The sequence below is a fragment of the Bemisia tabaci genome, chromosome 5 (genome assembly GCF_918797505.1).
Source record: "Bemisia tabaci chromosome 5, PGI_BMITA_v3".
In the NCBI taxonomy this organism is placed as follows: domain Eukaryota; kingdom Metazoa; phylum Arthropoda; class Insecta; order Hemiptera; family Aleyrodidae; genus Bemisia; species Bemisia tabaci.
The window spans coordinates 44101147-44116342 of record NC_092797.1 but is presented as its reverse complement, the minus strand read 5'-3'; the positions used below and the strand labels follow the sequence as shown (position 1 = coordinate 44116342).

At 35.8% G+C, this 15196-nt stretch overlaps 1 protein-coding gene across 1 annotated transcript; it reads left to right on the top strand.

Annotated features, from left to right (window-relative positions):
• The first annotated feature begins 4653 nt into the window (after nucleotides 1-4653).
• Nucleotides 4654-13509, top strand: LOC109032030 (suppressor APC domain-containing protein 2). Its single transcript, XM_019043930.2, has 6 exons — nucleotides 4654-5186; nucleotides 6042-6608; nucleotides 7612-7718; nucleotides 7995-8126; nucleotides 8681-8863; nucleotides 9786-13509. Exons 1-6 carry the CDS (start codon nucleotides 5066-5068, stop codon nucleotides 9915-9917), a joined length of 1242 nt encoding a protein of 413 aa, XP_018899475.2. The 5' UTR covers nucleotides 4654-5065; the 3' UTR covers nucleotides 9918-13509.
• Nucleotides 13510-15196: the final 1687 nt, after the last annotated feature.

The window sequence follows — 15196 nt, the reverse complement described above, 5'->3', positions numbered from 1 at the left end:
ATAATTGTATCAGTGAGAACGAAAACACACCAACTCGGAAAAATGAAAATAATCCAGACACACACAAAACTACACAGTAGGTGAAGAAGTTACTTTAAGAAAAATATTTTTGCTGCCGAAAGACAAGTACCTACTTATGGACACTTTAAAGGTCCAAGTTGGAACAGATGCGCTAACTTCAACGATCTTTATATAAATTAACTGTCTTTAATGGAAATTGAGCATTTTCGAGTTACCGAGTTGATGTGTTCGTTCTCAATGATTCAATTTAAATGTGTGCCAAATCAGCCAAAATCCTTTTTAATTAGCAGTATTGAAAAGGGAGGTTGCAGCATAACGTACAGTAATCAAAACAGTTTTATGCGTTGTGACAAGCCACTTTTATGGACATTGTACACTTTGGAACTAGTAGCCTCACATCCATCGCCTTGAATTTTTGAATTTCAAAAATTTTGGTTGAAATTCAAGACTCCCTTCAAACAATGCCACCTGGTACCAAGTCTCACAAAACCGAAAAAGAGTCACATATTGAAGAATCAGTATGTAGGACGCTGCACAGTGGTAAACGATATGTCAGTGGTCTTGCGTGCATCAAAGCGCCTTCATTTCCGTCTGATACTGTGCAACACTTCTGTGGCGGAATAGTTGCTCAGAGCGCCTTCTCCGGTATCGCCTCGACTTGATGGCAGAAGATCACGATTACCGCTGAAATCACATTCTCGCACGTGCGCAATGGCACATTTCCTCATCACCGGCGTTGAGTTAAGAAAGCATTCATACCTCAATTTTGCGTCGTTGCGAGTTTTTCACTGCATATTTTAATTAATGTGTGTAAAGCAATATGGACTCTCCAAAATCTGCTAATATTTTTCCGAGGCACGATGAAAAATATAATGTTAATGTTTCATTCAAGCCCGCTTGTGAGCTATAGTTAAGAAGGGAGGGGGGAAGGAGTATGAATAGAAGCCTTCGAATGAACAAAAACAGTTCTGAAATGTTTGGCCCTTGAAGTAAACGAGTCCGAAGTTTTGAAAAAACGCCGAAACAAACCCACTGACATCCGGTGTTGTTATCAGCTGGCTTTTGCGTCTATAATGTAAAGTTTTTGAACTTTGATTACATTCCTCCAAATGATTAAAGAAAATAAAAAATAAAGGAATAAAAAAAATAAATGCACAAACTAATAAATAAATGAGCAGTTTCAATTTTTTGCGCGCATACATAAGAGGGCGCTAAATCATTAGCTAAGGGTGGCTACCTACATCCATTATTTTGAAACTGGATAGATCGAAAAAGAATAGATATTTCGGGTGCAAAATTGGATACTTTCAAATGCGCCAGGCTAGTAAGACCACTTCCATCGTCGTGGATTTTCAAATTTCGAAAATTAGATTTTGAAATTAAAGTTTCCCGTCAAGAAATGTCATCTGCTACCTACCTCCAAAAAAATTGATCGATCAGGTGCCGCATATTGTACCTAGAATCAGTAGAACTCTGCACAGTGGTAAAAGATATCAGTTTACGTATAGCCCGTTTCAGGGCATTTTTTCTCTTTCGCAACTTTCGCTGTGAGCGCAGGATAGGGATTCTTGCGCATACAACGAGAGAGGAAAAATAATCTGAAGTGGGCTACACGTTGGTGCGCCTCCATTTCCACTTGATACCTACTGTGCAACCTCTGCGGCGAAACAGTTGCTCAGAGCGCCTGCAACCTGCCATAGTATCGTTTCGACTTGATTGCAATGATCAAAATTACCACTGAATCTAGAAAGAGGGCCCAATCGTATTTTCTCAACTTTCGCTTCGTTTGATTTTCTTTTGTTCTCCCAGTGATCAACTGGAGAGAACTTTCCTTTCACTCTGGGCTATTTAATCAATGTAAAATCTCGAAAAATCTCGATCGCTAGTGAGATTCTCCTCTGTTCTCTTGTAAAAAATCGCTTGAAAAAGCGATTTTTTGTATGTGTGAGTGCGCTCCCATAAGATCTGATGTAACCGCTTATTGTATTAGTGTGTATTTTACAGGGGTTTTTCGAGACTACCGATAGTCGCTGTTCGATACGTCGATACGTCGATTCAATTCTAAACCTACCAACCCTTTCCTACAAAATACCCTGTTCCTTCTGAGTTTCCTTAACTTTGCCTTCTTTAACTCCGTTTCTAAATAAACTGTATTAATTATCTGAAGTTCTTTATATCTTAAAGCTTCAATTTCCAATATGAATTTCCTAACTTTTTCACCATTTTCCTTATAAAACAAAATCAATTTACGTATGTACTTTTTACCCTTGTGTTTAGCGCTTGTTTCATTTGTGCGTCAGCTTTGATACAATGGCGGATTGTTTACGTTCATTTTATAGTTGAGCATTTTCCAATTTTTTCCTTTAAATCTCTTCGAAAAAGTCCCAAAATGACTTAGCACTCTTTAAATAAGTAATTCACCCCTTCAACTTAACATTGATGGTACTTTGGATGGTTCCACCTTTTGCAGTGAGAGAAACTGAATTGCCGAGTTTCTGAGCTGGCTATGGCTGGCTCCTTGGTTTGTCCGTGTCCTTCGGTTTGATTTGTGATTTGTGCAACTTCCTTAATGGATAATCTTACTTATCAAAATACTCTTTGACTGTGCGTGGAGTGTAATTTTGTCTTGAGTCTTGACAGCATTAGCACCATGTGAATCAAAATTTCAATCAACTCCATTTTTGCCGCAGGGTAGGGATCCTTTAGCTATCCTACCGCTATCAGAGTGCTGTCGAGAAACTAATCACAACTGTCGGTATGTTCTGTTGAGCAGTTATGTAAATATAAAACGGTTGTATTTGTTAGTCAATTTCTTTTGTATGTGAACAATAACTGAATGTCCAGAATTCCAAACATCTGACTGTATCTCAAGTATATGTCGGAAATATTTATCAAGGTCAGAGTTTGTGAATCCTTGGCAGCAGTTAATGAATTTCCCCTAAGTAACAACTTCGCTCAACAAAGTTTGGTAAGTAAGTACAGCTCAGATCCACCATCGTACACATATAATTACATATTAGTTTAAACTCAGTGCGAGTAATGTTTTGAGGGTAAAGTGTTCTCTATTCTCCAACATTTATTAGCAGGGGTGCGAATTGCGCGGAGGCTGAGAGGTACTTGTTATTTTTCTAGATTTTTCAGATTTGCAATTTTTGTGGAATACTTACTGTGACTTTGGCACACATTCTAAAATTAACAAGAAATTCCACAAAAGTTTGATCAGCGCGTTGTGCTGACCTTCTTGCGAGAACCTAGCCCGAAGCTGAAAATTGCAGAGGCATGAAACAATGTTCACTTTGGTTTGTGAGATTTTCTTATAAACTTGGCATCCTCATATTTGTCCGACTTTTACCAAAATAATCTTGAAATTATCTCTCCCATCACCACATAGCAACAAAATTAGCATAAACATTCTTGATAAGAGGTGGCATAGTATCCAGAGACCCCTGAGAGTTTTGTATTAAATACTAATGATGCTCCTCTGGCAGAATTAAAAATTGACCATTCTAAACTACATACTCATATCAACAGCTCTTGCTGACAACAACCTGCTACCTTCATCAACTTAATCTGAAGTTTAGAATAATAGATAAGCCGCCAACTAATGTACTATCATTTCCATGCAAACAGTCAACCTTGTATTTATTGAGGAATGATAAATACAGTTTTTACTATGCCTTAGAGTTCTTACCATAATTCTTACCATTTGGAGTCAGGAAATAAAAATAATTGCTTCATTGTTTGCATTTTTATTGGCCAACTAAGTTCACAGTGGAACTTTCGTCTACTTGGTGTTAATGAAGGTAAATATTTATTCTTCTCTTATTTGGATGAGAATTACCTAGGTACATCAAATAGGTATGACATACTGTGACACTGGGTGCCGCTACTAGGTACTCTACTTATATTTCAACGATACTGGAAAAATTCATAACTCAGGTAAGGGCGTTATCTTGCAAGCTACAGAGCTAGTAATTAGTCATATTTCGATCCTTTGAGATTCTTTCATCATTCAGAAATAAAAAACTAAATTCAGCTGGAACAGGCACATTTCTAGGAAGGAATGTGACGGATCATTTATATCTAATTTATATCTCATCGTCATCTCATTTATCAAACAATGCTTCTCGTCCTCATCTTGTTCTAATCTTGTTGAGAGCAGGCGAAGATTTGAAATGCGCGCTACAGATTCGGTAGTCGCCTGGCAAAAGTGGTACCCGCCTGACGTCACAAAACTTCAAGATGGCAACAAAAATCAAACTGGGACAATAATCAAAGAAAAGGACTGTGGTGGTTACAAAGGAATACCTAAATGATCATTCATTTTTTCGAACCCTTATAATTTAAAAAAATTAATTTGAAGTGAAGTACGTATTTGGAGACTTTACACTTTACTGGGAGAACATCCAATGCCCAGCATGAGCATTGGAAACGTCATTCGTGAACTCAAAATGACCGACTTGTTTTTTTTTGGGGGGGGGGGGGGGGGGGGGTCAGTCTCGAGAATATTCTTTGAAAAATTTCTGGTAAAAATGTCAAGCAGTGTGATTTTGATAATAAAACTAATACCTAGCTGAAATATGTACTGCAAATAGTAAGTACCCGTTGTGCGGTAGTTTTACAATCGAATTAGTCATTTTGACTGTTTTGACTGATAGGCATACCTATTTCAAATTTTACCGCCGGAAAAATTGAAGTGACTAAACGTTTTGACCGCACCTGTCAACACCGCCAACGGCTAAATCATAACAAAGCAACAAGTGGAGAAGTCCGTGAATCGTGCCAAGACCTCGGTTTATTGCAATTTGTGCTTTAATTTTGACTTATTATCGTGTTAGTTTTCGTTTTTCGATCGAATGGCTACCGCAGTTCTCATCGTTTCTTCTGTTTGCCGATAAAACCATGTCTCAGTCGCTCGTATATTTGCAGTTATTGATCCCTCAAACCTGTTTGCTTAAAAGGAGGTTAGACTCTGCAACACTCCTCTTCGGTTAGAAATTAGGGAATCTCGTAAACATTTTAATCAAAGGAGAATCTTCTCAAAATGCCACCAACATTTTCTCAAAACTCTGCCGTTGATGGTTTGCCCAAGCAGTTTGTCATCGCTATGCGCACCCTCTTTGATATCATGGACGATAAACATGTTGGCTACGTCAAATTTTCAGGTAATTACCCACTGCAGGTTCTATGATCTAGAAAAATTATTTCTCACAATTGATGAACTAGCTTTCTGAACAAGTAGCAATATCCTTGAGCTTTTTCACCAATCTAATGAAATGAGGCTGCAAGGTGCAACACCAAAGTGTCCCAGTTGCATGCCTGTAAAAAGTAGACAAATTGGAACAATGAATGCATCTATTATTTGAAATTATAAGGGTTCTAGACCAAAAGCAAGGAAGCATTAACTAATAAAAAGTAACTGAAAATGAATCATACATAAGAAAGGTGATTAGTTCTGAGGTGAAAATATACAATTCAAAGTTCATGTTCAACAGACAATGAGAGTCTTGATTCATGAAACAGGACTTACTTGGTAAATCTTGCATGTAAGGAGTTTAAAGTGTAACTACTTTGATTAGGCTAACAATATTTCTTGCATTTTATGCTTTTGTTAGTCATCGTGTCATTAGATAATTGATAAAGAGCTGCTTTACTTTCGAGTGTCTCGGTTGAGGAGAGTTAAGTGTGGGCGAAGAAATCAGGCCTGTCGAGAGAGTGCCGCCGGTTTTGCTCTTATTAGAGCACATCAGGCATAAGTGCATAGCCAAACAGTCTTGATTTAAAGCATGTTCCTTCTGCGATGCCATGCAATGTGAAGTGCCATACTTCGGCAAGAGACTGGTGGTCAGTGCGCCTGCCGCCCTCTGCCGTGAACCGAGACACTCCAAAGTTAAGCAGTGCTTTACCAAAAAATCGTGAGATGGCAGAAAAAGTTAAGAAGATTGTTAAGAATGTACAGCCGTAAAGGAAATTTATTCTTGGCTTGCTCAGCCCTGATTTGTTTGCTCTTTTATTTTCAGAGATTGAACGAAGATGGCAAGATGATGGGACAAAAGGCTTACCTCCAGGTGTGTTAGAAAGTCTAAGAAAAGTCACTCCTGTAAATGGTCTTCTGACTTTTGAGAGGTTTTGCGCTGGCTTAAAAATATGCCTTCTGAAGAACCAGGTTGAAGGCAGGAATCAACAACACGACCTGAATCATATGTCAAAATTGAACCGACCTCCGTCAGCACCTATTCTTGACTTAGATAGCAACAAATTAAAATGGGAGTCTTCAAGCTCTGCAAATCTTGCACCTAGTGTTTTTCCTACACAGCGAACATCAAGTATGCCTCAGCTGCCCGGTGAACCTCCCATTGGTATCCCTATTATCAAACCGCCATTGTACGGCCCGCCAAAACCACCAAGAACGGCAGTAGGATTAGAAAGAGGAATGCAGCTTGCCGGAACTACTGACAGAGCAATGGATAAAGCTGAAATTAGAACTGTATTACAAAATTGGCAACTGGGACTAATGATGAATGAGGAAGATAAAAGACTTGATTATAATGCTCGAACACGAAGTGTTGGAGATGGAAAACCAACCAGTAAGTTATTTCCGAAGTTTTAAAATATCCAATGCAAGCAGAAAGTAGATATTCAGGGTCAGAATATGATGGGTGTTACAGTGAATCATTTTTCTTAGTATGGAATCCCCCTCATCTACAATTAAATTCATTACTCTCAAAAAACTAGGAATTGGATTATCTCAAACCCGATCGTTTGGCAAAAATACAGCATTAAAACAAATAAGTTACTTAAACTTACCTATCAGCATTGCCAAGTAAATAAAATATTATAAACAAGTATTCATTGTGAAACTACTAAAACGTTTACGTATTTTTTTTGTAGTATTTCCAAATCTCAGTTCTCATTTTATCTCATGAAAACAAAGAAATCAACACTAATGCTTGAAATTTTTACAGAATGTTTTTAAGTAATACAGAAAAAAAAACCAGGAAAGGTTTTTTTAGAGATGATGCTGAGTATTGTGCCGTTATAAAAATAAATTATGTTAAGAAGTCTGGTGCATCCGAAACCAACGCGTGTGTTTTCTTGTAGTTTTACCATCGATATATTAAATATATTACCTAATATATTATTGTTGAGCAATATATAAAAAAACGAACCAAAGTGTTATGAATTGGTAATTTAATCATCTGTGTGCAAGTAAACTAAAATGTGCTACTAAAATTTCTTAAGCTCTGTCTATAGAATACCTTCAAATGAAAAAAATTCTAGGAGGTTACAGTTATCAGTAGATATTCAACTAAACATGTGTTGCTCAGTGGTATGGCAGACTTTGCAATATACGGATGGATCTACCATTTAAACCCATGGAAAAGTATCGATAAACAGGGTGTTTGCAGCAAATGCCTTAAAAATCGATTCTTTACCACGTCTTCCATTCGGGAAATATCGATAATTGATCATTCATGCCTCGCCACTGGTGTTGTTATCATAAATTAAAGCTAGATTAATAGGCATCTTTCAGTTTTCTCTGAATTGTCTTTTCAGTAATAATCCTCCACTTTTCTTTTTTTCGTATAGCCTTACCAGCTGAAGTGCCAATCACGTCTCAACAGCACAAGAAACAAAGTGGAAGACGGAAAGAGCCACGCAGACATACTCTTCAGAATGGAATAGATTACAATATGGTGAGGTTTTTCCCCTTTTCTACAAAACGAAAGTATAATTATACCTACTATGTCTGGAGGGCATGTTTCTGAATTTCTGTCATGAGTCTGTCAAGTTTTAAATTCATGCCTTGATATTATAGAATATCTGACAAGGTCTACAATTCCTCATTTCGTAAAATGGACTTATTTTGACGATTCAATTTTTTTTCTTGTACCTTCAAGAATGCCAACTCCATGTGCATCTGTGTCACCTATTTAATCTTATTGATAATTTTTATGCTCCTGTACTTTCAGTTGAAACGTATGAAGCAGATAGAGCAAGAAAGAGACGTGTTGATGCAAGGCTTACGAGCTGTAGAGCAAGCTCGTGACTGGTATTTGAAACAAATTGTTGCAGTCCAAGAAAAGATGAAATACCTTGGTCGAGTAAGTTCGTTGTCCATTACTTTCATTTCCCTTCAAATATCCTAGCCAGTCAAGTTTTTATTGATCAATGCTAGACAAGGCAGGGCTTCACCATTGTTATCAAATTTTTCTGGCTCATCTCTGAAGCCTTTTAACAACTTGCTTGAGCTGTTCAGTGAGTCAAATGCTTCAAGTAGAATGCAAGAGATCCTAGTTCTCTGCATTTTTCTTTTCTTTTTCTCAGGCAGGCCTGATTTTGTGCAGTTTAGTTTACTGTCGGACAAATTTTCCTCAAAAAGTATAATGATCAGTTTAAACCCAATCAGAATGGCTGAAGAAATGTTATGAAGCAAGTCCTGTCCGTTACAGGTTAACCCTAATTAAAAAAAGCAAAGTGGGGAGGTGTACATTCTATGGATTTAAACAAGACTAACTGGTAAAAAATTGTTCGTAAAGTTTCTTCTCTAGGTTGGATCGCTGATTAAATCTCTGAACCGTTCAATTTAATTCTTCTGTATTGTTTAAGCTACCTATTCTAAGAAATTGCTGAAATTCTTATAATCTTTGTATCACAGGAGCAGTGGAGCGAAGCTCAACAAGAACGAATTGAGCTGCAAACAGCACGCGTCTTAGAAGTGAATAGGCACTTGGCAGCGCTAACAGATGGATCAGGGCTCCCAATTCATATGAATTTAGCTTATCCTGCCACACCACATCTGCTCAATCGGCTCAAGCATCAAAACAACTTGTTAAACGAGGTATGTCAATTGATATCCATCACTAACTTCCGGTTTTTTAAGGTTTCCTTTTTCAGAATCTCTGTTTTATAATTCCATTCTTTTCAAGTGCAAAACATATTCTGGTACCCCGGATTGATAGTAGAAAAGTATTGCTTAGCAAAGGTTAATTAATACAGGATTGACTCTCAATCATTAAAATGTTTACTTGAACCTTTAAGCATTATTTCTCAGCAAATTCTCACCATTTACCTTTTTCAACTTCCTGGATCACTGAAATTTTTGTAACTAAATACTAACTACCTATTTGTAATTTCTTGGGAGGGGGGGTTTGTCCATTAACACATGAGGAACCAAGAATCTGTGTCCTGCAGATGCTATAATAAGACAAAATTTTGTACCAAATATCTTCACTCTCAGTGTGAACCTCACAAGAAGTGTACAAAATTTTGTGTGAAGAAAAAATTTGCCAGTGGCACCCCTAATTTCAACTCATTTTTCAAACAGTTTGGAGTGAGCCAAAACTCCTGAGAATTTGTTCAGATTTTTTTTTTTTTTTTTTTTTTTTTACCTTGAATGGCAAAGCATTGAAATTTCCAAAAACGGGACCTGTTTGGAACTATATTTTTGGCAGACTCTGATGACATAGCCATGCGAGGGAAACGGTGTTTACTGATTAGCGGTATTTGCCTTGCTACATCAACTCGGCTATTGGCTTTTAATTGGTCAGAGGAGTTATATCAATTCTCTCTCCCTGTAGAAATGGTATTTTGAACTTTTTGATGAACTTATTGGTTCTCCACAAAATTTTATGCAAGTAAACTATGTAACAACCCTGCAAGAATTCCTTGCCATTGCTTCATTACAAAATACTCTTTGAAAATGGTTAAATTGTTCTTGCAGTGCAAACATTTTCTTAATTTGTCCATTTGTACTTTTTCAGGAAGTAACTCAGAAAAGTGAGCGTATTACTCTTTTAGAAAGGGAGAAAGCATCATTAATTCGAGAACTTTTTCAAGTGCGGAGTCAATCTAGAAGAAGTGATGTTCCATCTGATCAGGTTGGATTTATGTAAAATTAAAATCTGCCTGCCATAGTGAATTTTAGATTAATTTTCTCGTAACTATACCGTCCTTTATGTCTAATAATTGCTAGTATTAATTTTCTTGCAATTATGCCGTCCATAGTGTCTTCTAATCGTCAGCAATGATTTTTTCAGCTTTTATTTTTTTTCTTTTTGTGAATTACTTCTTTAAGTAATCTTATAAAGCCCATCATGATCATTGCATATTTTACTCTTGAATATAAGAGAATATCCTGTTAGGCCTTTATCATACTGATGTAAGCTACTGTCTTTTGGACTAATTGTCTTAAAATTTGAAAGCTATTGAAGAAGAAAGAAAAAAATCAACAGGGTGCTAAGAGGTGTAAAATAATTTAAATTAATTTAAATCAGTCAGCTCTGTATAGAGGTCATCTCGATAATAAAGGTCTAGATTTTTATTTTTCAAGAAAGTAGATTTCTTTCTTTTTTAAATTTTATCAATCTCCGAATGATTTCAATTGCTGACCTGCTGACTTTACTTTTTCCGCTCAAAAAATCTTGCATCTGTGTCTTCCGTCCATTTTACTTCATTCCTCAAAACGCTTTTATTTTGTTACTTCGTATAAGAAAATTTAACATTAATGGGTGCTATGAAATGTGTACTTAATTATTTTTTATATTTTATTCTAATAGATTGAGACTAAATTATCAATCTAATGTGATTCATCGAGCCATTCACCCAGTGAAACTGGCTAGTTTGTGCTGTGTTTTTTAAATGAATTTTTCTTTACCTTGTTTACTTAAAATTTGACCTAGAAGTTAAGTAGAAAATTGAATCAGAATATTATTCCACCAATGATGGCACTACATACATATTTACTTTAAGACTGATTAAGGTTCTGTTTAAGATTAGCAACACCATACAGTTATTTAATGATTTCCAACAGCTGAAAGTAGTAGACATCTCCATCACTGACAATTATCTCATTATTGTATGGACAGAACTAAGTAGAAACGCACAAAGTCACATTGTTTAAAAAAGAAGGAAAAAAAACAGAGTTGGGAGTACTTCTGAATTTGACTACATAGTTGTAACTTTTCTTTCTTTAAAATTTCTAAGTTGAGAAAATATATTTTGAACATGGAACCAGTCATTGAATTTGTCCTCAACATTTAGTCTTATGGAGGAGTGAACTTTTAAACCGTTTTTCTCGTTTCAAACTTAATGCGAGTTTGTGCGTTTTTGTTAAAATCTATTCGTATCAATGTACCTCAAATAGTATGTATTAGTTGAGGACCCGAAGTGATAACATCATCAGCATTTTAAACAAATTATTTATTTGTGTTGGCAGTTGATGTAAACATTTTTCATTAAATCTAGACAAAATACTTATCTGTATGTACCATGTACCTTACTGGTGTTAATATTTCCTTTGAATATGAAATTTTTGAGACACGTAAACGAGCGGCATATTTTCATCCCTATTTCATGGGCAATCTCAAAGCCAGGATCGCCCAGTTGTGGATGTAAAAAACTATGACTCTCTACGTAAGAAAGTATAATTCAGATTTCCACTATGATGAAAAGAAATGAAAATCAAAAACGTAATTTGAAGATGTACAGCTAATTTGATACAATAGGGCTGTCAGTAGGAACATTATACAATATTCATCCAACATGATGAATTTGCTTGGAATGAGTTGATTCATTTTTGGTTAAGAATAGGATATTCCTGGGGTTTAAAGAGCAGTGATTCCTTATTTTAGTCATTTCTTGAAGTTTTTAATTAATTCTTCGTTTCCTTTGGTTTTAACCAACCAATTGAGCTGGAAAAATTTCTTCAGGCCCAAATTTTGTTGGTCATAGCCACTCATAAATAATGAGTCAGTTGCACTAACTGCAGAATCGTGTTTTGATAGTTTAAATAGATCTGATAGACAAGGAATAAATAATAAACTGTGTCGGAACACCAAGTTTCTATGTCCAATATCAACGAGAATATTGCTCATCAAAAAACACGATGTATGACATCATTGACCATGGTAGTGCTTACCATAGTTTTCTCCGCCTTAGTTTCATCACCAAGTGAAACACATTCGTATCAGTTGCCCAACGTAAAGCACGGGTGAAACTAAGGTGAATGGAACTATGGCATGCACTGCCACGGTAGATGATGTCGTACCTTGTGTTCTTTGATGAGGAGCATATCTGTTAATATTAGACGTAGAAACTTGGCATTTCAACAAAGCTCATTATTTCTAGCTAATCTATTATGCTTAAACTACCAAAACACAACTCCATTGCTAGTACAATGCACCCAACGGACAATAGCATCAAGTCAGCAGAATCTTTCAAGTTAGGAAACTTATTTTTAAGTTTATTGTCAGTTTGAACCATCCACGACCTTTAATAGGTACTTTGTAAAATTTGACCCCCTAACATCAAGTTTTTACAGATCACAGAAAATATCCGATAATTTTTACAAAATTTTTTCTTGTTGAAGTAGTATTGAAGATGAGGTACTTTTAAAGTCAGGAATACTTAGAACTACCAGTATACATGTTCTATTGGATCGTGGATCTGAATGATTCAGTCATTCTTGTAATGCTTTGTTCAGTGTTCGAAACTCATCTTTGAGTTTCAGGAGCCACGTGGCTCATCAAGCTCAATTTTTAGAGGCCATTGAAGATTTTTTAGGGGCCAAATTGACTTTTTGCCCAAGTATCACGGCGCATTTAGTGAAAAGTTAGACGCAAGATATATAGTTACAGAACAAGTAGCTGTAACTTCCGAGAAATTTCGAAAAATCACTAAACAGAAAAATTAGGTTTTTTTTTCTGGTGGGAGGGGGGGAGGGCAATTTTTAGGGGCTACATTGGTGCAGAGCCTTCTTTTTTAAGGCGCCATGACCGATTTCTTAGGCGCATTTGGCTTGTTGGCGCCTGTGAGTTTCGAACACTGGCTTTGTTTGTTGTTGGGCCAATTTTACAGCTATTGACTTTTAATTTGTCGAGAACCTTTGGTGTGGTACAAAATGTCTACTTTTTTCCTGAATACGCACAGGTATTTTTTCAACGCTGTAATAAAATTCATTGACCATTCTTCTTTTTTGATATGAGGTGCTTTGGAAAGAGTTTCCCAATTGATTTTTTCCCTTTACTCATGCTCATCAATCATTACATAATCTCTCTAGACCCTGTTTTATGTAGACATGATTTAAATGATTTCTTGCCGTTGTCGTTCGTAAGGCATAGTAGTTTTTTGCCTTGTTTTTTTCAGTCGATAGTGTACTTTTTGATGTGATGCAAATAGTGAAATATTTATTTATCAGAACATTTCTCAATTTTTGCTTGCCCCATAAAGTGTTACTTTGTGAGAATCTTATTATTCATTTTTGTGTACTTTTTCTGCATGAATCTGACTACAAATTAATTTTCTTGTGCAACTTGGCCCACTTTGTTGAAACTAGGATCATAATTGCAGTTGAAACCTGAAATTGCTAATTTCCCTTACTTTATGATTATTTATACCTGTTTTATTAGAGCTTTTCTTGTACTCCCCGCAAGCTGTTGAAGAAAATAACAATAGTCTTATGAATAAACTTAATTTAAATAACATGAACTTGAATTTCCTCTATAATTCATCCTAAAACACATAAAATCCCTGTTGATTGGATGATTTTTAGAACCAATCAGTCTCTCAAGTGAAAAGAGGGAGCCAATTAAATTCAATCAATGTCTGTCGATACTGATAATGAGTTTTCCCACCAGCTGTTACGCCTCTAAACACACGTCTCAAGACCTACTTCTTTGCAGTGCCTCCAAATTGTGTCAGTTTATTTTTATTTATTTTTTTCTGTACATTTTTTTTTATTTTTTTTCTAACTCTTAAATGTATAACCACAAATAACAAGATGGATAGAAAAATAAAACGAATTTTTTTACTCCTGGAGAGGAAAGTGTTGCTTATCCCTAAAGTTCAGAAAAAAAGAAAAATCATTAGTTTTCCAAGAAATGCTTAATGTCTTCCAGAAATTTTGGCAACGTGTTAATATAGTTCTACGCATTAGAGATCTTATGCGAAAAGGTCATTGAAGAAGAAACCGTTTCAAATGAGAATCTATGTATTAGTTACCATGAAATGAAAGCTCATAGGAATTTAGCGTGCTGTGATGACTAATTAATACACCTTCAATGGATTGGATAGGCACACCGAGCTCCTAGGAGGTCAAATAGTGGTATCACGCCATACAGCACCTATCATTGATCATAAGATTTTGTAGCATAAACCGTGTATTGTTTCGGGTGGATTTTTAGCAGTTCGTTAAAGAATTATTTAACTTTAATGCATTAATTCGGCTAATTAATTTATTTGATGCTCTGGTATTCATACATAATCCAGGGCTCATCAGCAAAATATTATTAGCTCCCTTTGCTATGCTACAAGATGCCTAGTTTTGAATCCCTAATTATTTTTGTTCATTGAGACATGACTAGCGAAAAACATGGAAATTTTTATTTGCTGTCTGAGTTTTATCAAAGCCCATTAACAAAACAGTTATCAGGTAACAATTATATCATTTATTAAACTTAAATTTACACCTGTCACATATATTTACATTATAAAATCCTACTTACATTAAAAATTTCATCGAATTAAGTAATCATCTAAGTAAGAGCTTACAAACTAATTTTGGCCTCTGAAATTGACTTTTTTATCTTTCGTTGATCAATAATTTATCCTCGCACAATTTTTTTACATATTATATTCCTGGTACTGTTGGTATCATGTTGTTTCGTCTCCGAGTGCACTTTAGGGAATGTTTTCTTTCCGAAAGATTCAAATTTTGGTCTCTTTCAAGATGAAATCTGTGACGTTTTCATACAGCGCAGACCGGACAAATCAACAAGAGATGAATTTTTCATTTACTATGACATTAGCAGTTGAAGGATGGTTTTATTTGATTCTTCATAGTTACATATTTTTTTTTGCATCTTGTAAAATGTCAAGTTGTCATACTGCCAAACCAGGAAGCACTCATTCTGTGCATATAGTTGGCAGACAAAGCTGAAAAATCAGCACTTTCCCCTGTTTAGTAAAATATCCTAATTTTTGTCGCACAACCTAACAACCTGTCAATGTTGCTAGATTGTGCTGGGAAATCAGAAGTTTTCCCCCTTTTAAAACCATTATAAATATCCATATTTTATCACACAACCTGACAACCTTGACTCTGTCAGCCTTATAGATTTGGGAACTCGAATTTGCATAGTGGCATAGCAAAAACCTGTTTCACTCGACTATCATT